The sequence below is a fragment of the Fukomys damarensis genome, unplaced genomic scaffold, assembly GCF_012274545.1.
Source record: "Fukomys damarensis isolate Sample0158 unplaced genomic scaffold, DMR_v1.0_HiC HiC_scaffold_1, whole genome shotgun sequence".
Taxonomy (NCBI): Eukaryota; Metazoa; Chordata; class Mammalia; order Rodentia; family Bathyergidae; genus Fukomys; species Fukomys damarensis.
In genome coordinates, this window is record NW_022900913.1 from 10,132,450 (window position 1) to 10,155,803 (window position 23,354).

The following is a 23,354-nucleotide window of genomic DNA, read 5'->3' on the forward strand; positions in this document are numbered from 1 at the left end:
AAACACTCAATTTCCCAGGAAAAAAAGAAAAGGCCTGGCTGTGGGCCTATACAGGCTCTGCCATGCTGTTGAAAATCTTTTTCAAAAGAGTTTAAAGGGTTCCTTGCTTCCTGGTAAACCTCTGCTGCAGTAAGCAAGACTCAGCACTATTTTGTTTTGTTTTGTAGCATCCAACATTTGCCAGGCAAAATTACTTCTTTCAGAAAATGCGTTCATCACAGCTGAATAAGACAAACAAAGTACAAGGCTATCACCACCAGGGCTGTTATTTCTCTGTAGCCAAGGCTACAGGTGAAAGCAGAGTGGAGGGTGCCAGCAATGATGCTGTCCCAGACTCTCCTCGGGATGCCCACTTGCTCGAGAACACATGCTGGCAATTAAAACTCTCAGTCCTTCCCCGAGCAGCTCTAAGGCACTGCTAAATTTCCTCAACCATGTCAACTGAGATGTAACTCAAGACCTGAAAATAAACAAGCACAGACAGTCCTGGTCTCACATGGCTTTGATTCCAAGCACTGTGGGTGGCAGAGGCAGGAGGATCACAAGTTTGAGCCCAGCTTGGGCAACTTTAATGAAATAGAGAGATCTTATCTCCAAACAAAAAATTTTAAAAGGGACTGGGAATGTGACTCAGTTCAAAGGCTTTGGGTTCAATTCCCAGCACCACAAAATCCATACGTACATATGTACATACATACCCAACCAAGTACATGTATTTGCCTCAACAACCAATCTGTGGTGAGGACCACAGTATCAGTGCCTATCATATTGAGTTCATCTAACTCAATATGTGAAGTTATGAAGCTGGATTAAATGCTTCTAAGATAACTTCCAACTTTATGACTCTCTGGTTCATGTGCTGCAAATTAAAAATAAAGACAGGATCTTACCACAGATATATGTGAAATAGGAAGAAAAGGGCTAAAGATGTAGGGGAAGTGGGAAGGTTAGGGGAAAGGTAATAAGGGAAAAGAAAAAAATAGGAGAAAATGAAAAAATGGAAATAAAGTATTTGTAAATAGGGAAGGGAGGAGGGGGTGAAGGGAGGGCACGGACAAGGGGGAAAAATGAGAACCAAGACCTGTCATGTAAAGGTACAATATCCCAGTGGTGACTAACTGTACTGTATACCTAAAATGTACCAATAAACTCAATGAGAGAAAAAAAAATAAGGACAGGAGATTCAAAATAAAAGGAAGGGAGAGAGCGGAAGAATGGCAGGAGAGAGGGAGGGGCAGAATGAAATAGAATTGGAAAGCAGGACCAGTGTAGCATGTAGAAAAGGTGGGAGGGCAGAGACGATGACTTTGCCAAGCCTCTTAACCTAACAGATCTTTGGTTTGGTGCAGAAGGAGCCACATAGTAAACAACTCTTCCTCACTGTCAAAGCCAGGAGAAAGTCAATAGCAGCTTTAAGAGTTCCTGCAGTCTCATCATTGCAATCTCATTAATTTCCTTGTTTAAACTTTACATGGGCCCCAGAGAAAATGCTGACTCGGGATAAGGAAATTTCTATATTCTTGGCCATTTTTCACTGAGCGTTAAGTTAGCTCATAAAACAGAAGTCAAGCAAACAGACACAAAGTTATAGTTCCAAGGCACCTGAAGTTAGGTGTACAATCAAACTCTATGGTTACAACTTCTAAATTCTCATATCAGACCCACTGCAGCTACACAGAGCTTTATCTCACAGATAATAGCTAAGAAATGATAACGTTGTTTATTGTCTGTGCAAAGTTCCCACATATTCTACAGGTATAGCAAGGAATCAAATGGAAGAATGACTTAGATGTGTGTTAGGAAACTGAAAGTTGGCAGGAGACTAAAATTCACAATAGGAAAAAACTTCTCAGAATAATTAAGCAAAGACCAAAATAGTGATGCAGAAACTGAGACCGATGTGCTCACAGTTACATCATCAGTCTGTAGAAAGGCAATCAATCTAATACATAATTTGGGAGACACATATAAAACATATGGGTAGATAACTGATTAATAATTTCCTTTGGGTAAAAAAATGTCTGAATTAATGGAAAACGCATGAGGGTTTAAAGAAAGAAGCTCATTCCTATGACAACTTCTATCATATTTTCATCAGTGAGAGTCCCTCAATGTAGAAAAGGAGCTGGCCACACCTTACCCACCTGCTTCTCTGTGAGAATGACTCTTCCCAGTAGTTGATCTTCCAGACCTTTGATGGTGACGGTGAAGTCAATGATGGAGGTCCGTGCACTGATTTCAGGAGTGTAGGCTGGATTGGGCAGTTTGGTAGTAATATAGAGTCTGAAGCCATCCATAACATCCACTTCCTTGTCACCCACTTTCACCTTTCCCGTGAAAAGAAAGTTCAAATAATAAAAGAGATACACCTTACCACATCCTTTTGTAGAGGATAGGGAATTGCTAAATGATCTTGGAAATGGAGATAATTTACACACTGAAAAAGAAACAGCCATTGAGTATTCATGGGGCTTAAAATCACTAGGATGGAAAGAAGGAAAGACAGGACAGAAAGGGGGAGGAACTGGTGAGAGGGAGGGAGTTCGATTAATGTAAACCATAAAATAAGCACAGAATTTGGCTCCACAGAAGAAAGGTGGAGCCCTCAACCAAAATTTGTTCCAGACACTGAAAAAAACTTGTCGCAGACTGATGAAGACTCGTGTGTACCAAAAGGAGTAAAGGAGTTATTGTTCACATAATGAGATTTTGTTTATCCAGGAAAGAGTAAGTTTTCAGGCAAACCCTTAAAATGTCTTCAGAAAGCAGGGAAAGGCAGCTGGTATGTGGTTTTATGGTGGTCAGGAGAGTAACCTGGGATGGGTGTTGCTGTCCATGGCCACAGATAGGGGTTTGTAGGAGCACCAGGCTTCCTCTCAGCTTGCTCAGAAGAGAACAAAATAGGACAGAAGGAGAAAGGGACATAAAAAGAAGGACTTCAAATCTAACAGTAATCAAACATCAACATGGAGTCAGGCTGTTTGTAACAAAAGTAGAATAGATATGCCTAAAAGGATTGTTCTAGAACAGTTTAATCCCAACTTATGATGTACAGGAAAATACCTCACCAATGATTCTAATTTCAGTTGTTGCCCAATGACAGAATTCTATTCATGTCACACCTTGTCTTGTGTAATCGCTCTGCATACTGTTATCAACAGATGTAACCTACCTTAAAGGTACATCCAGTTTTAATGAAGTTTCTTTCCAAAACATTATCCAGAGCTGGGTCTAGCTCCTCCCCGATGTCTTCAATAAGCAAGGGTCTTCCAAGAGAAAGGCTGTCCTCCAGGTGGTTTCTGAAGTACTTGTGATTTAGAGATGTGATCTGGAACAGAGACTGAGGGTTACTCTTGACACAGTCTCTTCATGCAACACACGGAGATAAGCGATATCACTTTACTTAAAATATTTTAGCTCAGCAGGCAAACACATAGGTGTTCAGAAATCCATGGCTTTGGAAGCCCTCCTTGATGAAATGGTACAGAAAATTTAAATGGCTTCCATTCTTCCCTTTATCAGCCTTCCCTTCTACTGGGAAGCATGCTTTTCTTTACCCTAACAACTTTGTAACAAACAGTTACAGAATAATTAAGAAGTATCCTTGTATGTATTATGATACAACTCTGTCTTTCTCTGTTTATCAAAGAGAACCTTAGACCTTAAGAACAGAGTCTAAAAACACAGAAAAATGCCAAGAGACATGAACACAGATGCAAATATTGATATTTTAAAGGAGATTTTGTTATTAGATATGTACCAATAAACTCAATAAAAGAAAAAAAATTAAAAAAATAAAAAATAAATAAAAAGTAAAATAGATTTAAGCTTAGACCTGTTCTACCTAGGATTACCAATATTGTGTAAAGTTTTCAAATATTTCTTAATTCTTGGACTTAATTCTTTTAGCAATCTGGAGCAATAAAACCTGACCAGTAACGTAAATATACTCAAACACAAATTACCTGGAGTTCATTTTGACTTTCTTTATTTTTAATCCAGATCTTGCCTTGAGTCTGTGGATCGATTAGCAATGGGTAGCGAGATGCCTTTGTGACAATAATTCCATTCTGAATGGACAGGTCATCATTAGGCAGACCTTGGAGGTTCCACTCACTAATAGTAGGAGCATCAATCAACATCTCACTGAGATTGAAATTGTTTCCAAATGGAATGTTCCGAGCTTTCATTTCCTTCTTCCAGTCGTTTAACAACAGATCTCGAAACTCTTGGTTAAATGGACCCGAATAAGACAGAAAAGCTGTAGCCAACAATACATCCCCTAAAGTAGAAAACAATCACCATGATATACTTAAATTGTCTTTGTAATTGTACTGCACATCAAACTTTTAAAAAATTTAAAATACATTCTTTGAAAAACTAAGTTACCCAGATCAAATTATAATCACAAGTTCCCATACTTTGGTGAAAAAGCAGGAGTTTGGTTTCATGGTAAACAGGGCCAAACAGAAAGTAATCACTGCTGGAAGCAAGTATTGGACTATTCTGATTTCTCTTGCAAGGGAGCAGATGATCTCTTGAGTTTATGAGCTCTGACGCCTCAGGAGACAGAGCCTTCATTCAAAGTGCCTTGGAGCAGTATCCCCATGGACTCACAGGAGAACTGGAAAGTGACTTGATCACATCATGTGTAAAGGTCATTAAACCATCTAATTAGAACAGCAAATATGCCAGACCATTATCTAGCTTTCTGAAAAGACTGGAGACAGAGAGATCAGAAATCATTGTGTTGTTGGATTAAAGCTCAAGCTTGCTTACTCCAGCTTTAACCAATCCAGTCTCATAGAGAGGATGGATGTGATCAAAATGTGTTGTTTGTATCCCCTCCCTCCCCCCCAAAATGTGAAACTGTAGGAGAGAGTGGGACGAGGAGGCTTACGAATCTGACAAACTAAAGACCAGTATTCCCCAATTCTTAAAACTGTGGGGAAAAACGAATTTACAGACCTACAAGCCTTTTGGTCTGCGCAGCAAATTCTTTGCTCTGCTCAGTCCATCTCTCCTTTTCCCCTGCCAAGCCACTGATGAGCGTGGAGGCTGTCTGCATCTTACGCCGGCACCGCTCTGCGTCTCCAAGAAGGGCCTTAAAAAGGTCATAGCCAGAAGAAAACCTTTACAGGGACAAATGTAGCCTCGAGCCCAAAAATGAAACTTCAAAATACGTATTATCTGCCTTGTGGGACATGTAATCCCTTCACTGCAAAAAAGAAAATGTATACAATCCCATTTCTGTGGGTCCTATCTCTTACTCCCTGGCCATGGGCCCTGGAACATGCAGGACTCTTAAATGCAGGGCCAAGTGGTCAGATCCCACCCTACACTACTAACTGAGAGATGATGGAAATCTACATCAACTACGATTTCCCTTTGGAGAAAAATAGAAACAGAACATATGCCAATACTGCACAGCACAAAAAAGTAAAGAAATGCATATCCTTAATTAAAAATCAGAAATACCTCTCATGTCAGAGTTCTAGAGTCATTATTGATTTATCTCACTCTATACCTCCTAAAACTTTAGACAGAACTTAGATTTTCATCAGATTCTGGTACCCTGAAGCTCCTTCCCAGATTTCAGCCATGTATGACCTACAGATGTTTGTTTCTCTGGACTTTAAGGGGCCTGTAACCCAGACCTCCCCATCTTATTACCATTCAGGCTGTTTTTCTGTTTCATTTGCTTCTTTGTGTTTGTTTTTGTGATGGGCAATGAGCCCAAAACCTCAAGCAAACTGAGCACCTGCTTTAGAATTATCTGATAAATGTTTTACAACCAAGAAAGTTAATCACAATATTTTATTAATTTAAAAAATTCAATTTATAAAACAGCACTATTGAATTACCTCTGATCTTTTCCAAAGTATTTAAATACTATGTAAATAAGGGAATCTGATCAGATTATAAAAAGACAAGAAGCAAAATATCATTGGTATTCCTCTGTAGAGCTGAATACATTGTGCAAACATAGATTGCTTTTGTAACAATAGCACAATGAAGTGTTTTCCAAAAGTGAGATATTTAATCCAGTTTGTCCTAGTCTACCTTGAGGGTTTTCTACTTCTACCTTATGGGTTCATGTGGAAAAAAATCCAAACTGAGAGGAAAAACCCTGCATCTATATCTTTTATATATATTTGTTTCCTCCCTACATGGAAAGATGCCTGCTTCAAAGTATGATTCCACATCATTCATTAGAAAAACATTTTCGGGCTGGGGATTTAGCTCAGCGGTTCAGTGGCCTGCCTTGCAAACGCAAGGACCCGAGTTTAATCCCCGGTACCAAAAAAAAACAAACAAACCAGAAAAATATTTTCTATTTAAAAGAAACTTTTAATGTGATTTTTTTTCCTCTAAATTCTCCCTTCCATCCAGCCAAATAAGAAAATGGACAGGCACTTCCTTCTTGGCTTTTATTTTCTGGAAGCCTATGTTCCTTTGGGGGACTGGGATATGGGGAAAGGGAGAGGTATAAACAAGTACACAGAGGCAGAAGTAGACTGTCCCCCCTGAAACCAAGGGTTAAGGTGCAAAACTCCCTAGGTTGCAGCCCAGGCTCGGGCTCATTTGCTCTTCACCACCCAGTGAGATAACTCACTCTCCAGGAGGCCTAGTGAGGCTGGACCCCAACCAAAAGCACTGTATCCTGTGTGGAGAGTACTGGGGATACAGACTCTTTCAAAGGACCATGTAAGCCTGGGCCACAAGGAACAGATTGGAGCCCTCCTTTGTGGCCCAACAGCCACCTAGACTGGAAGCCTTGGAAGGGGGACAAACAACAAAAATGACTAAAGATCAAGCTCATACTCTGGTAGTAGGCCAGCTCATGGTCAGATTTTTTTATATTATTATTAAAGAGATATGGCATTTGTTAAAATTCAGTTTTTAAAATTGGAGCCATATTTTCACATTAGCAGTTCCTGTGTGTATCTACAATTTAAGTAATAATTTAAATACCAATTTAAATAGAATATGCTTAAAAACAACAAAAAGTTTCATTGAAAGAATTAATGTAAAATTAAGGGCCGGGGATTTAGCTCAGCGCTTTGGTGGCCTGCCTTGCAAGCACAAGTTTCCGAGTTCAATCCCCGATACCAAAAAAAAAGGAATTAATGTAAAATGTTAAAATATAAACACAAGATAGTATGTGTGACTGTGTTCAGTAATGCTTCCTGATTTAAGTGAATGTCTAAAATGCTAGAAATAAATATTTCATCCTTATAGTTTCTAAAGTAGACTCTCAAGCTGCAATATAAATTTCCTCCTTAAGTAACAGTTCTGTGGGGCATAAACATGAAATCCATGCAGGTGCTATATAATTACTTCTCAAGATGATAAAGAAGCTCCTATTTCTCTTTGAGGACACTTATCTTTAGGAAAAAATACTGTGCATTCTGCAAATAGTGAATCTGAAAAGATAAAAGGTTTGAATCTCAGTCTGGCCTGATGAAGGCTGAAAAGGATAAGAGAGAAATTCCATAAAATTGTCAAACGAAGAGTGATTTAGACTCTAATTTACTAAACACAGAATTTATCAGAGGCAGATACAGATTTTGTGGAGCCAGAACTCATATAATGTGGGGAGCTACATTAAGAAAAATTAGAGAATTTCTGAAATTTTGCAAAATATGATGTATATATTTAGAATAAGAAAAAATATCATGAAAAGGTCCTTAGAAACTCTGATGCCATCCCTCTGTGATGTCTGTGGGCATTTTGCCTGAATACTAAAAGACAAATGCTTGTTGGTCACAACTTGCCCTCCTTGTCCCATAGAACAGTATACAACTCCCAAGCTCTTTAGGCACCTGTGTAAGTTAGGGACCCTGAAGATGAAGCTACATTAACTATCTGTAAAATCTATCTTGATTGCCAGAAGAAGGAAGAACCCAGGGGAACTGGGATTATTTTAAACAGAAGTCAGGAAATGTATGAACCTGGATTCTAAATGGTGTTAGTTAGCTCCAAAATGTACATAGGTTGAGAAAAATGCAAATGATCATTGTAGTCAATTGTACTGATCCAGCAGAGAGGCCTGAAGAATATAAGAATAAAGTCAACAACAGACTGTGGCACTGACCAGCCTTATGGCCAACACCCACAGTCTTGACCTTCCTAGACCTTGATTCCTTTCTGTAAAATAAGAGTAAAAATATCCACCCTGAAGATTTTGCAAAATTTGTTTCAAAAATAAAATGAGATCATGTTGGAAGATTTGATTTGTACAACATAACAAAAATGTGCCCAGACACCGTTACTGTCACCATCACTATGGACTGACTGCCATCTTGGAAGTCTGTCTTGACATCTTGACAAAGCTCTAGGTGTCTGTTAGAAACAAAGTCAAGAGCAAAATGAGGGATTATGTACTGCGTATGTGTTCTGCATAAATTAAGTGAATCCCCCATGGAAACCAAGCCCTTGGAGAGAGAAAGAAGAACAGGAGTGAAGGTTTACAATAAACAGGGTAGATATGTGACAGTCATGGTCATGTCAAGGATGGTTACCTGCTTCTCTGCCACGGCCTGTTCATACTCAGCCTGTACCACATCAAGCTCCGCTTGCTTTGCATCCAGCTCAGCCTGGGCTTTCTGCAGATCCTGCATGGCTAGGACGTGACGATTCTCCTGCACCACCAAGTTAGCCTGTGTAGGACACACAGCATGAAGGGAAAGGCAGGGACTTCCCCACAGCCTGCACCTCACAAATCAGGAACTCAACATTGACACCTGTGTGCTCCCTTTCTTTGTTCCAGCCCTAGAGCCTTTTCAAATTGCATTAAGACCAAATGTGAGTGTGAACTTGACTTACATTCATAAGAAGAAAATTCTACTTCATCAGAACAGAGATCAACAAACATCTTCAGCAAAGTGCCAGATAGTACATATTTCAGCCTTTCTATGCCAAGAGGCAAAATCAAAGCTATTAAGTGCTTAAGTAAAAACCATTTTATAATGTAAAAAAGCAATGTTTAAATCATTTTAAAAAGTAAGGTTATTTGTATTTAATCAACAAGTAAATATAGGTGGTGGGCTAGATCTAGCACAAGGGCCATAGTTTTCATGTCCTAGATCAGAACTTATAATACTAAATATACACAGGCAAATTTCAGACCACTGTAAGATTAAGTGAAGTAAAAATAGAAAAAAAAATTTTATATAGGTGGTCCTAGAGTGATGATTACCACACATTTGACAGGATTCTTCAACTTTATGATAGTGTAAAAACAACACATATTCATCCAGTAGAAACCATATTTTGAATTTTGAATCTGATCTTTTCCTAGGTTAGCAATATGCCATCTAATACTCTTTCAAGGATGTGGGTAGCAGCAGTGAAGAGCAGGTCAAAGTCAGCCACCTGATCACAACAGAAAACCAATGGTACCTCCAGAGTATCATAATGTTTCTTTGACTTACAATATATATTTAATGTACAAAAAAACATTAAGCATGAATCACAGTCAAACCATCTTTAGTTCTAGTAAAATAGAATCAAAAGACAATCTCTAAAAGTAGCATTAACAAAAAAGGTGTAGAAAACAGACCATGCATATTGGAAATTAGATCTTTTAAAATGTTTTTTGAAATCAAATTTCTCCTTTTTAAGTATACAAAATGTTAAAATTTACTTGAATGGGTTGATTCACTGTGAAAAGGCATATTCTTTCTGAGGCTTAATAAGCAAAGATCATTTTTATTAAAAAATTTCAAGGCAAATCATTTTTCTATTTTAAAACTTCAGGCTTCCAATTTTTGTAACATATTTTAAGGGAAATTTCAGAGTTCTGTAAAAATGGTGACAGACAAAAACACAGCTTAAAAATTACAGTTTAAGTAGAACTGACAAGACTTTGGAAAGGACTGGTCTGAAAAAGGGAGTAAGTCTGCCCTTTAGTGACAGTCTGATGGGTTTAATAAATCCACAGTCACATCAGCCTCCAAACTAGGCACCATGGGTTAGACAATTCTAACCCAGGAGCTGAGTGTAAAATTTAATCACTGAACACCAACTCACTCACCTGTGAAGAGAAGATTCTCCCAACACAGATAATAACAGTAAAAATAACAAGTCAACTATGGGAGTACTAAACATGGAACATTCAGTGGCCTACCTGTGACTGTCAGCCAGTTTCCAGAACAAAGAACACCTTAAGAGATGCATGAGCATCAAATGAGCACTCCATGAAAATACTCAAGAATACCCTATCCAGAGACATTGAAACCAACAAGCCAAAAATTAAGATGGAATGGCTGAAGCAAGAAAGGCAAGAAGTTAAATGAAAAAGGAAAATAAAGGAGTCAACAGCCCCAAAAAACAAACAAACAAACAAAAAAAGGACTCAATGACAGGAGTAAATAAATACCTTTAAGCAATAACTATTAATGTAATGGTTTTGAATCCTCATTTAACAAACACAGATTAGCATATTGTATATTAAAAAAACAGAACCCAACAGTCTGTTGCACTCAAGAAACTCATCTAAATTCAAGGACTAAAAATCAAAGGATGGGAAACAATATTATGGGCACCAGGACCCCAAAAGCAAGCAGGTATAATAGTTTTGTCCTTAGAGAAAGTAAGCTTCATGCTAAACCTGATCAATATCACTGGCCATTAAAGAATGTAAATTTAAACAACACTGAGATTTCACCTTACTTCAGAAAATGGCAGTCACCTAGACATCAAATAATAACAAATCACGGTGAAGCTGTGGTGAAAAAGGAAATACCCTACATTGTTGGTGGGAATGTAAATTGGTACATCTTATATAGAAGTCAGTATGGGAATTCCTCAAAAAAATTAAAAATAGAAATTCCATTCAACCCTGCTCTTCTCTGACTAGGTATCTTCCGAAAGGACTGAAATATATCATATTATAGTCATGCATGCACACTTATATTTATTTCAGCTCAACTCATAGTAGCTGAATCTTGGAAGCAGCCTATATGTCCACCACCTGAAAATTAATTAATGAAAATGTACTTTGTATGCATACTGGAAAACCAATCTGCTGTAAAGGACGAATTTGATCCTTCTGTAGGAAAATGGGTGCACTTTGAAAATATTAAGTAAAATAAATCAGACACATAAACTTAAATGATGTATGGTTCCTGTCATGTGAGAAATCCACAGTATAAATAAAATGCAAAACAAAGGATAGATAAAAAGAAACAGGGAAACAGATCCACTGTAAATGGGAGGGGGATCAGGAGATAAAGGGAGAGGGCAGAGAAAGGGGATATAAAAAAGTTAAGCTGTGTCATATGCATGTACTGAAAACCCACAAAATGAAAGTCATCATTATGTATTTAAAACATGTATTAATAAATAAATTAATTAAAGAAGATATGAAAAAATTGATGGAGAAAAAAAGTCTTTCCACAACAAAATGTGCCTTAACAAATTCATGACCACCACACCAGCACTCCAGAAAGTTCTCTCAAGGTTATCCTAGACAGGGTCAGTGAAGCCAAAGATGCCAAAGTCTAGCTACATGGGTGCACAAGTAGGGTGTGCAGTTAAGCAGAAAGGGGAAAATGGAATCAGCAAAAAGAAAATACAGCAATGACAAAAACGGATCAGTGCTTTTCAGTAATAACTCTCAATATGAATGGTCTCAACTCTCCAATCAAAAGACACAGGTTGGCAGAAATGATGAAGAAATAAAACCAAATAATATGCTGCATAAGAGAGACAAATTTAATCCAAAAAGAAATGTATAGATTAAAAATCAAAGTATGGAAACAATATTCCATGAAACCAGAGGCCAAGAACAAGCAGGAATAGCTAACCTATTTTCAGATGAAGTTGACATTAAGCTAAAACTGATCAGAAGAGGAAAAGAAGACCACTCTATATTGGTTAAGGAAACAATTCAGTGGGAAGAGACAAAAAATTGTAAGTAAATATCCACCAAATACCAGTACACCCAACTTCACAAAACTGCACATAAAGTATCAGACAATTGTTAGCACAGATGTAGTGGGGGAAACCAATACCTCACAGTCACAAATAGTCAGATCAACTAGATAAAAATATGAACAAAGATATATCAGAATTGAGCACACTAGTACAACCACTAGGAAAATCAGTGTGGAAATTCCTCAAAAAACTAAAAATAGAAACTACATTTGACCAGCTGTTTCCTTTCTAGCTAACTTCCCTAAAGAAAAATATCATATTGTAGTGATATATGTATACCCACATTGAGAGCAGCAAACCTTGTAATACTTAAATCTTGGAAGCAGCCTATATGTTCATCAACACATAAATGGATAAAGAAAACTTGGTGTTTATCCAAGGGGAAGCACTGCTTTACTATAAAAAAAGATAAATGTGGGTATTTTGTAGGAAAATGGATGCACCTTAAGGCCATAATGTTATGCGACGTAAATCAGACACACAAATTTAAATGCTGCATGATTTCACTTAAATTACAATAAAAAACTATAATTTCAAGAGCAAATACAAGATATATAATAGGAAAGAGGGAGAGAGACCTTTTTCAAATAGGAAAGGGTACTGAGAAATAGAGAGAGATGGGAGACAGAGGAGGAGAAGGAAAGTAAAACGAACTTAGATATGTCATGTACATTACCAGCTCCATATGATGAATGTGACCCTTGTGTACACATGTGCTGATACAAATTTCAATTTTTTAAAAGAATTGAATTGTAAAATATTGTTTCTGCCCTGCTCTAAGCTGCAACTTTTGCTACGCATCAAACATAAAAGAAAAGCAAAGCCACTGTGTCATAGAGAACATGGATTTCTGAAGTAACCTTACAATACTACACTATCACAACCCAAAGATTTTTAACAATTTCTAGTACTATACTCAAAAAACAAATAAATTTTAAGTAACACTTTCAAAATTGCTAAAACCTTCAAATTCAATTGCCCAATTTAAAACTTCAAAATTCTGCATAAGTAACCTAAAGATTAAGCCTCAGTTTCTCCTTTAAAGTAATTAAAAGCTACCTCCTAAGATTTGCTGTAAGAATTAAATAATATAACCTATAAAGATAAATCTGGAACCTGGCATATAAGGAGAGTGTGATAAATAACAGACATCATTATTATTATCAATGTACACTATTAGAGGCTCTGCTTTGTAAAACATACTGCTTGGTGGGCTGATATTTATTGATTTATGTAGACTTTTCAAAGAGAAATCTCACTTTATGAGCATGAATACAATTAAAATTGTAAGGAGTATTTGTTTGAATATGTTCACTAATAGAAGTCACTTGGCTCATCTATAGGAATTACAAGATAAAAAAGAAAACCATGTCTGGAACAGTTACCAGTCAGTGTTGAAGGCTTTCTACCTAGAGTTCTGAGATAGACTTCTCCGAAGAAGCACAGCACTTAAGAGCAAGCAAAAGCCCTTGTGAAAGGGCTCCCTTAAAATCCTGCCGTGTGATCTAGATTGTGTGGAACCGGACGGAGGACAAGAAAGATATGGAAGGTTTATAGCTTATATAAAATGTTCCCCCAAGGCCTCATGTGCTCATATGTAGGGTTTTGGGGAGTGGCTGGACCATGGGCGTGTGGTACTGGATCAATCCACTGATTGGTTTAGCACAGTTCTGGTGTGGATGATGGACATAGTGAAGAGGGAAGCCACATCGGGGTGTGGGTAGCACCAACCAATAGGTTTGCAGCCTGGATAGAATAAAAAGGGTAAGAAGGCCCTGCTGCCTCCTGCCTACCACATCATGAACTCTTTCTCCCCTTTGCCATATTGCCCTGCCTTGGAGCCAGCAGAATATGGACTGAAACCTCTACAAACTGTGAGCTAAAATAAACCTTTCCTCTAACTTGTGGTTGTCAGGAATTTTGTCCCAACAATGAGAAAGTAACTAAGAGAGAACTGTCGAACATAAGGAAAGAAATCTCATACTTCTTATTTATGTAAACCTACTTGCAATATACACGTTGAACGATATTAGGTCACTATTCTTAAAACAACTATAATAAAATACAAACGACATATTGTAAACCCAACATAGTGTAACTCCCTTCCTTACACTCTGCATGTCTACTCTCTGTATGTCTTTTGAAAATGTTCAAAAGTAGCCCATACTTTTCATCTGACATGGTGGTGATAGTTCAGTCAACATCAGAATGTCCACTTTCTAGCTATGCTGGAGTTTTCACTGGTCCCAAGAGCCATGATGTTGGACAATAAGATATCAGTTATTTGCCCTGAAATTACCTGAATCAAATATTTCTTTGTTCCTTTAAATTGTCTAACAAACCCTAAGGACCCCAATTATTGACCAGATGGTCTTGATACGGTAAAAAACAGAAACTATATTGTGACTTGCAACTCAATACCTAAACTTTGGCTAGTTTTGATTATTTTTACCATGTCTTAAGCTTGTTGGTAGTTTACAATAAATGTATTTTAGCTGATGATTGGGAAAGATCAAACTTATACAAAGACAAAATGACCAAACCAGCCATAAATTCTGATTTTTGAGACATCAGTGTTTCATTTTCAAAAACAGTACTTGCCTCTCCATTGTGAAGACTGGATGTTTTTTAATGGTGGGGGTATATAAAGTGCTGAAGTTCAAAAATGTAACTACTCAAATGGAAACACGGTGTTAACAGTTAAGCTCAACTGCTGATTTGATGGACCCCCAGGGGCCTAGCAAAGCAACTTCTACATGTGTCTAGGTGGGCCATGTCATCTTCATCAGGCCCTAACCCCTTCCTCTCTGGTGCTGTTCCCTTTCTCTGCTCAACAGCTGCTGTGAAATTTACTCCACCAGGACCTTCTGCAGGGAGGTTTCTGCCTGAGAGCCAACCACAGATTGAATCCCCCGAACTAGGAGCCAAATTAAATCTCTCTTCCTTCTTGTGCTCGTGCATATTGTGTCCCAGAGATGGGAAAGCTAATACAACAGATGTCGTTTCCAAGTCACATTAATAACAAAAAGATGATATTGTTTTGTAAGGGACAAAGGGGGACTAATGGAAGACTGTACTTGTCTTAAAGCAGGACCAGCTTTTAGCATTGTTCAACTTCCAGCATCAGTATCTTAACCTTGCCTCATTCATAGGCTTCCCTGGCTCAAGATTTTGAACATTAGTGGGCAGTTTTGTTATAATTTTCTGGGATTTCTTTTAAGATGACATGACAAAAGAAAATGTCCTGTGACCCTCAAAGTATTTAGGGTCCTTGTAGAAAATAAGTCTGTGCTTGTAGGCTCAGATAATTCTGCCTGGAGTAGGATTACAGAGAAGAAAGAAAACTTCAGTGTTCTTTTTAGTACTGGCTCTCCCCGTGGATCTGAGTACAATAATACCAGAGCCAAAAGCTTTTGCACTACTGTGCAAAGCTGAGACCCGTTGACCCAGAGACCCCCCCGCCCAAGCACGGCTCAGGCCAGTCTACCTGGGAGACTTACCTTCAGAGGCAGCACCTCTTTGTTTATAGAAAAGAAGGAAGCCATGGCTTTGGTCCAGGAACAAAGCCCAGCCACATTCCCACACACGCGTTTAGCAGTTTCAATGTTGTAGTCCGGCATTTCAAAGTAAGGACCCAAAAATTCTATCACTTCTTCGTTGATTGTGTCTTTTGGGAATTGCTGTGGGATAGAGAAAGGAAGTGAAGTCAAACCATTTCTTTCCAGGAAGTCAAATTCATATTATGCTCTTAATTGTGCTGTTGCAGCCAAAATGAATGAACAGCACAGTATTTTGTCACTAGCTCAGGACACTAGGCAAAAGTCCAAAAGGTGAAAGCACAGTAAGGAATGATTATTGTTTTGTTTTATTTTGGGTTTTTTTGTTTGTTTGCTTTGGGAAAGTTTATTGTTTTCCTTGGGGATATTTTTAACGAAGTTTATTTCATCCCTTCCCCACACCACTCCCCAAGGCTCCTTTCCTCACTATGTAGAAAAGCTTTGTTTCCATTTTTCCCTTCTATTTTCACTTTTTTCTTGTCTGTCCCTTCCTTTCTCCCTCTCTCCTCCCTTGTTCCCCTTCCCATGTGAACACCTTCTTCCCATTCCCCAACATCCATTGTACCTCTCAGTCCTTATTTCCACTTTCTATTTCTCACACCAGAGAAACAATTCGGTATTTAAATATGTGTGTCCAATTTATTTCACTTAGGACTATGGTCTCACAGTCCACCCATTTAGCTATAAATGTCTGAAGTTCATCCTCCTTTATGGCAGAGTAGTACTCCATTGTATTTAAAACACACACACACACACACACATCTTTTTTATCCACTCATCAGTTAATGGGCATTTGGACTCTTTCCAAGATTTAGCGATTACAGACCGTGCCACTATAAACATGGGTGTGCATGTATCACTGTGGTAAATGCTTTTAATTCTTTCAGGAAGATACCAAGAAGAGGTGAAGCTGGGTCAAATGGAACCTCTAGTTTTATTTTTCTGAGAAATCTCCACCCTGATTTCCATAGCAATTACGCTAGTCCACACTCCCACCAACAGTGGAGAAGGGTTCCTTTCTCCCCACAGCCCCTCCAGTGATATTGGTTGATTTCTTGATAGCAGTATTTCTTATGGAGTCAGATGGAATCTCAGAATTTTTTAATTTGCATTTCATGAATGATGAGTGATCCTGAACATTTTTTCTTATATTTATTTACTGTTTCTAGTTCTTCATCTGACAAGTGTCTTTTCATTTGAGGCCAATTTTTGGATCGGTTCTTTAAATTTGGGGGTTTGATTTTTTTTTTTTTTTAGTTCTTTATACATTCTAGATATTAATCCATTTGAAAAGCTGGTAAAAACATTTTTTCCCATGCTGTGAATTGTCCCTTCACTCTCTTGGTGGTTTATCTTGCTGGGCAAAAGCTTCTAAATACAATGAGGTCCCTGTTGTTGATTCTTTGTAGCATTTCCTGTACAGTCTGGGTTTTGTTCATGAAGTCTTTGCCTATTGCTATGTTCTCAAATGTTCTACCTATTCTCTCTTCCAATAGATTCAGTGTTTCTGTTTTAATATTCAGATCTTTGATCCATTTCAATTTTAGCTTAGTGTGTGGTGAAAGACATGGATCTAGTTTCAGCCCTTGGTGTACAGAAAGCCAGTTTTTCTAACACCATTTTATTAAAGAGGCTGTCTTCTTCCCAGGAAGGTGTTTGACTCCCTTGTCAAAGATGAGGTGGCTGAGTGTGTCTGAGTTGTTTCTGTATCCTCTAGTCTGTTCCATTGGCCCTACCTTGAGGATGATGGATTCATTTTTAATTATAGAGCTATCATACATATGAGAATTATTATTTTTCAAAGGGATATAATTCTAAAATAGTAACAAAATTGATTGAGAATGTCTTCCTGCATCAGAAAAAAATTAATGACCAAGTAAAAAAACTGGCCACTTAAAAGTGGTGTTTCCTCATCCAAAAGAGGATGTTTTTCAAGCAGAAACAAATTTAGCACTTACTAATTAATGGTATAAACCATCACAGAACATATAGCACAGACTAAAATATTCTCCTCTAAACTTCACTTTTTATTTTAAGAGACTTGATAAATAATAGAGTTAAAAGAATATCTAGGAGCAATAAACAAAAAGGTGACCAAAAAGGTAAATACCAAGAGAGCTTCCAAAAACAGTGGATCTGCCACCAGGTAAACGAGGAGGCAATAATCCTGTACTATTGCCAAGATTCAATTCAAAATTCAATTCCATTGTCACATAGTCTTATGGCTAGCTGGGACAAGGTGTAGCTACTTAATGTTAGGGGAAACGAAGAAAGGGAAAAGAAAAAATGTGAAAGAAAGGAAAAAATGGAAACAAAGTTTGTGTAAATAGGGAAGGGTGAAGGAGATGAAGGAAGAGTAGGGGGATGGGCAAAAAATAAGAACCAAGATCTATCACGTAAATGTACATGATCACAATGATAAATGTAACTACTGTTTGCCTTATATGTACCAATAGACTTAATGGGGAAAATATATATATTATAGCAGCTCGAAGGCACCACTCAAAGTGTTCTGGCCACAGCAGTCACCAGAGCAATACTGAATTGAAAGTTGAATGAAAGATAATGCTAAAGTTACATCTTGGTATATGCACATCGATTGATATTTTCAATTATTGTCTCAAGATATAAACATAAAGATAAAACATAAAATTCCCAGAAGAAAACATGAGAATTTATTCTTTTTTTTTTTTTGTACCAGGGATCGAAGTTGGGGAGAATTTATTCTTCATTAGAGGTAAGCAAAGATCTGAACAGAAAACAGAAAGCATTATTAAGAAAATGATTAAGTAAATTACATTCAAAGTAAGAATTTCTGCTTATCAAAAGACATCACTATTGCATGAATAAGCCAGAAGTGGCAGGAGATATTTGCAACATATAAGTGAAAAATTAGTTGCATTTCATGTAGAAAAACTTTCTACAAAGTAACTAAAAAACTGTAATGCACAAGAGACCTAAATAGGCATTTATGAAAAGAATTCCCAAAAGGCTCATAAACCTATGAAAAGATTTTCAGCATCGTCAGTCACTGGGAAAACAGAAATTAAACTCATAATAACAAGATGTTACAATAAAATAACTAAAAGTAGGAAATGGTCAAGATGTAGGGCAATTTGTACACTTTTGGTGGGTCAGTAAATTCACACAATGACTTTTGAGAACATTTTGGCATTATATACTGAGACTGACGAAATGAGTACAATCTCAGACCCAGAGAATCTATTCTTGCATATACAGCCTGCAGAAATGCACACATACATCTGCAAAATAACCTGTAGATCAGTGTCCATAAGAGCTTTATTTTTCATAGTCCAAAGCTAATAAGAATCCAAAACCCCATCAACAGTCCAGTAGATGAACAGATTAAAGCATACTGCGGCGTTTCAGACCGATGATAGTTCATAAAGGCTCATGAGAAACTATTGTTAAATCATTTTTGAAAACTGGTTAAGTTTTTGCAGAACTGGTTAAATAGTCATATTATGATTAAATTATAAACATCATTAAATGAATTTTATTTAAAATGAAAATAACACATAGTAAAAACTCATCAGTTCTCATTATTTTATCACAGTTTACTACCATCTGTACTTTTGAGGTCCTTTACAGCAATTGCACCTTAATAGTGGAAATACCACTTACAGGAATGCTGCTCTGCACTTGTTCCCAACTCTGCCATGGGCAACCTCGTTTGGGGAGCATGGAACTGGCCATTCTGGGAGTAGTTACATACACTGTGGCCAACACCACAAACCAGCCTTTTGTTTTGTTTTGTTTTGTTTTTTTCCTCTATCCTTATCTCTTCCCTCAAAGAACCAGTTGTTAAATATTCACCACACACACCACCATACCTTCTGACAGTGGGAAGCTGTAAATAAAAAAGAATGAAATATCGCCCTCTGCATCTGTAAGAATAAATCTCACACAAGGGTTTGCGCTCCTATGAGAATCAAACGCCGTCCTTGATCTGACAGGAGGCACAGCTCGGGCAGTAAGGGCAGCAATGGGGAGAGCTGTACAGAGATGAGGCTCTCACTTGCTTGTGGCCTCACAGAGATGCTGAATGAAAGAGGTCAAAAAACTTCATAGAAAAATTAAAAAACGGAAATAAAGTGTTTGTAAATGGGGAGGCAAGGAGGGGGTGAAGGGAGGGCAGGGACAAGGGGGAAAAATGAGAATCAAGACCTGTCATGTAAAGGTACAAGATCCCAATGATGAATGTAACTGTACTGTATACCTAAAATGTACCAATAAACTCAATGAGAGAGAAAAAAAAAGTTCATAGAATATGACTTCATATGTGTAAATTTCAAAACAGCCAAAACTATTTGTCAGAATCATAGTTATTTTTTCATTCATTAATTTTATTGCTATATTTTAGGTATACATTCATTACTGAGAATTTACACCTTTACATAATTCATCTTGGTTCTAATTTTTCCCCATTCACTTGCCCTCCCTTTAACCCCTCCACTCTTCCCTATTTATAAAGACTTTGTTTCCACTTTTTTCCTTTTCTCATATTTATTCCTTTCCCTTCTTTCCTTTCCCCTACCCATCAGACTTCCCCTTCCCCTCCCCTTTGGATCTTTTCTTCCTATTTCACATTATCTATTATACATTTTAGAATAATAGTTATTTTAAAGGAAGTAATTGACTGGGTTTTCACAAGAGAGATTTCTGAAATCTGGAAAAAGATACATATATTGATGTTTTGATGTTCATTAATAGGTATATACATTAAAAATCCTCATCAAGACACTTAAAATTTGTGAATTTTATTATACATTTTCTATCTCATAATAGTATGCAAAAGATGTAAACCAATATTCAAAAAATTATAACTGAGATTTTCAATGTGCATACACAATAGGTCTCTTGTATCCACAAATCAGGTCCTGTATTGGAAACACAACCAATTATGTTTCGAAAATATCCAAAAAAAGTGTCAGTACTAAACATGAACAGAACTTTTGCTTCTCTTTATTGCTTAAGCCAGGGTCCCCAACCCCCAGGCCATAGGCTGTTCTCAGTTTTGGTCCATTAGGAACAGGCCACAAAGCAGGAGGCAAACAGTGGGCAAGTGAGAGCTTCACCTGCATATAGAGAAGCTCTCATCACTGCTATCACTGCCTGAGCCCTGCCTCCTGTCAGATCAAGAATGGTATTTGATTCTCATAGGAATAGGAACCCTACAGAGAGCTGTGCACATAATTAATGTAAATTGTGAGCTTCTAAATTCATCACAAAAACATCCACCTCTCCCATCTGTGGAAAAACTGTCTTCCACAATACCAGACCCTAGCATCAAAAAGATTGGGGACTGCTGCCCTAAACAACATGGCATAGCTATTTATATAGCATTAAATTGTATTATAATTATAAATATTCTACATGTAGCTTAAAACATGCAAAAGATGCAAATGTATGCAAATATATGCAAATATCATTTTCTATAAGAGAGTTACATGTTTTAAGATTTTTGCATCCACAGGGCATCCTGGAAATAGTATCCTTCAAGTGCTTAGGAACAACTGTATTTGTATTCCTATGCATACAATATATACACATATATAATCTCCTTAAAGTGATTTTCTAACTTTTGTTGAAAAATATTTATCACTGGTAACACTTTCATACATTTAAAATCTTTTTATTTTTTAGTAACAGCTCTAAAATGCATATCTTATATTTTAAAGAAAAGATTCTACACTGAAAAAAATACATGTCCAAAATAACTAGGTAGAGTGCATTCATTTTAGATATTTATTCCACTAAAGGACCCAGTGACTCCAGCAGATCGAGTCCTTACTTAGCTCCTCATTCCTGAACTACTAACCTGTAAGTTCTGTAAAAAGTTCCCCGCAGTCATGAGTTTTAAAGATTCCTGCCAGGAGGGTATGGTGCAGCTTTTCTCCAGGTCAATTTTAACCACGTTGACCTTCCTTTGAAACAGCAGCAGCACGCAATCCATGATCCGCATGATGAGGTGAGGGGGTCTGCCTAGCGTGCGGACGGTGGCAATGTCAGAGGGCTTGATGGTCTGGGGAGGAACAGGGGGTGTCACCAGACCTCAGACAAACAATCTTTCATGTCCAAACTGTGGTGCTTCACAAAGGACAACTCGCTTTTAAATCAGATACACAGTCATGAGTTGTAGACGTATATTTAATAAAAAAAATCATCAAAATTTTATAATTCAAAGGGCTAAAGGTGTGGGGGAAGTGGGAGGGGTAGGGGAAAGGAAATAAGGGACAAGAAAAAATACAACAAAGTCTTTGTAAATAGGGGAGGGTGGAAGGGGTGAAGGGAGGGCACAGGGTATAGGAAAAAAAATAAGAACCAAGACACATTATATAAAGGTACAAGATCACAATGATGAATATAACTGTGCTGTATACTTTAAAACTACCAATAAATCCAATAAGATGAAAAAAATTTATACTTCAAACTGATAGTGAGAGGAGAAAAATGTTGGTGAACAGATAAGGAGCTGTTACTTCTCTCAAACTGTACAGACAGCTTTGTGTCAGAAAAAAGAAAAAGAGAAAAGAAAAATGTAATCTGGAAAAAAAAAGAATACTCAGCATTTAAGTAGATAATAGGTTCAAAACCAGGAAAAATATTGTATTTGCAGTGCTTTATTTTTTTACTCGTTAGCTATGTAGGTCAAGAATCTGCCTCTCTCAGGCAAGTGAGACTGGCACTGTGGAGTGACCCCACAGGGTGCCGGCAGGGCTGTCACACTGACTAATTAGAAGTTTCTTAGCTGGGAACTGACCTTTAAACGACAGGACTTCAGCAACATAAATTTCATAAGGCTATCAGAAAACTTCCATTCCATTTCTAGTAGGGATATTCATATCGAGTAAATAACTTAATAATCACACTTATTTTAGTTGATAACAATCACTCTAGCTCTTCAATTTTTCTGAAATAAGTATTGGAAAATTATGAGCTGTAACAGCCCACCACAGTCCTAGTTCCAGGAAAAAACATGGTACATCTCGTTCCTTGAATACCTTCTACTTTGTTTGCATTTGCTCCCTCCTGTCACAAGGGAAGACAAAAAATAAGAGAAAAGGGAAAAAAACGGAAACAAAGTCTTTGTAAACAGGGAAGGGTGGAGAGGGGAACAGAGGGCAGGGACAAGGGGAAAAAATAAGAACCAGGATCTGTCATGTAAAGGTGCAAGATCCCAATGGTGAATGGAACTGGACTGTATACCTAAGATGCACCAATAAAAAATATTTTAAAAATTATTGTTTTTAAAAAGAAAGGAACCGATGACTTTCTCATCAAAGCTAATGATCTTTCCTCTGAATACTGAAAACGCACAACACATTGAACTTGATCATTCAGACTGTACCGTATACCATGGGAAGGTTTGCTGCAATCCACTTGCACTTATGCAAGCTAGAGAAAGAAGTTAGGGAAAAATCTGTGGTGAAGAATTGAAAATGACCGACCTTTGCTTGAGATGTGTAGCTATTGAATAAAAGGAGGAAAACAGAACAGCAGCTGGCGGGAGAGGAAGGTCAGGTTAAATTCTACAAAATATATGGCCTGGCCATGCTTTCTTGCTTTAGCTTCAAAAAGAAATATTTTTGAACAGATCTGGGCTCACGGTTAGTGGAAGTGCTATTTCTGAGATTCAGCTTGGTTCAGTGAACCCTTTGTCTGCAGGGAAAATAACATGACTGTTATGTCATCTCCTATACATCATGGTAATCCAACATTTATGGAGATATTTTTTACATTTTCTTCCAGTTAAAGGTCAGATTTAAGCATTGCATTAGGGAGGAACACATTCTTTTCTGTTACCTTACTTATGGTGTAAATTAATGTGGC

At 37.5% G+C, this 23,354-nt stretch overlaps 1 protein-coding gene across 1 annotated transcript in view; it reads right to left on the minus strand.

The window, feature by feature from the left end:
- Dnah5 (dynein axonemal heavy chain 5) overlaps positions 1-23,354 on the minus strand; it is a 316,139-nt gene that overhangs the window by 64,859 nt on the left and 227,926 nt on the right. Inside the window, 7 exon segments of the mRNA XM_019208553.2 lie at positions 2,145-2,327; positions 3,173-3,328; positions 3,966-4,282; positions 4,969-5,104; positions 8,526-8,663; positions 15,444-15,623; positions 21,343-21,546. Coding sequence (XP_019064098.1) covers positions 2,145-2,327; positions 3,173-3,328; positions 3,966-4,282; positions 4,969-5,104; positions 8,526-8,663; positions 15,444-15,623; positions 21,343-21,546 — 1,314 coding nt within the window.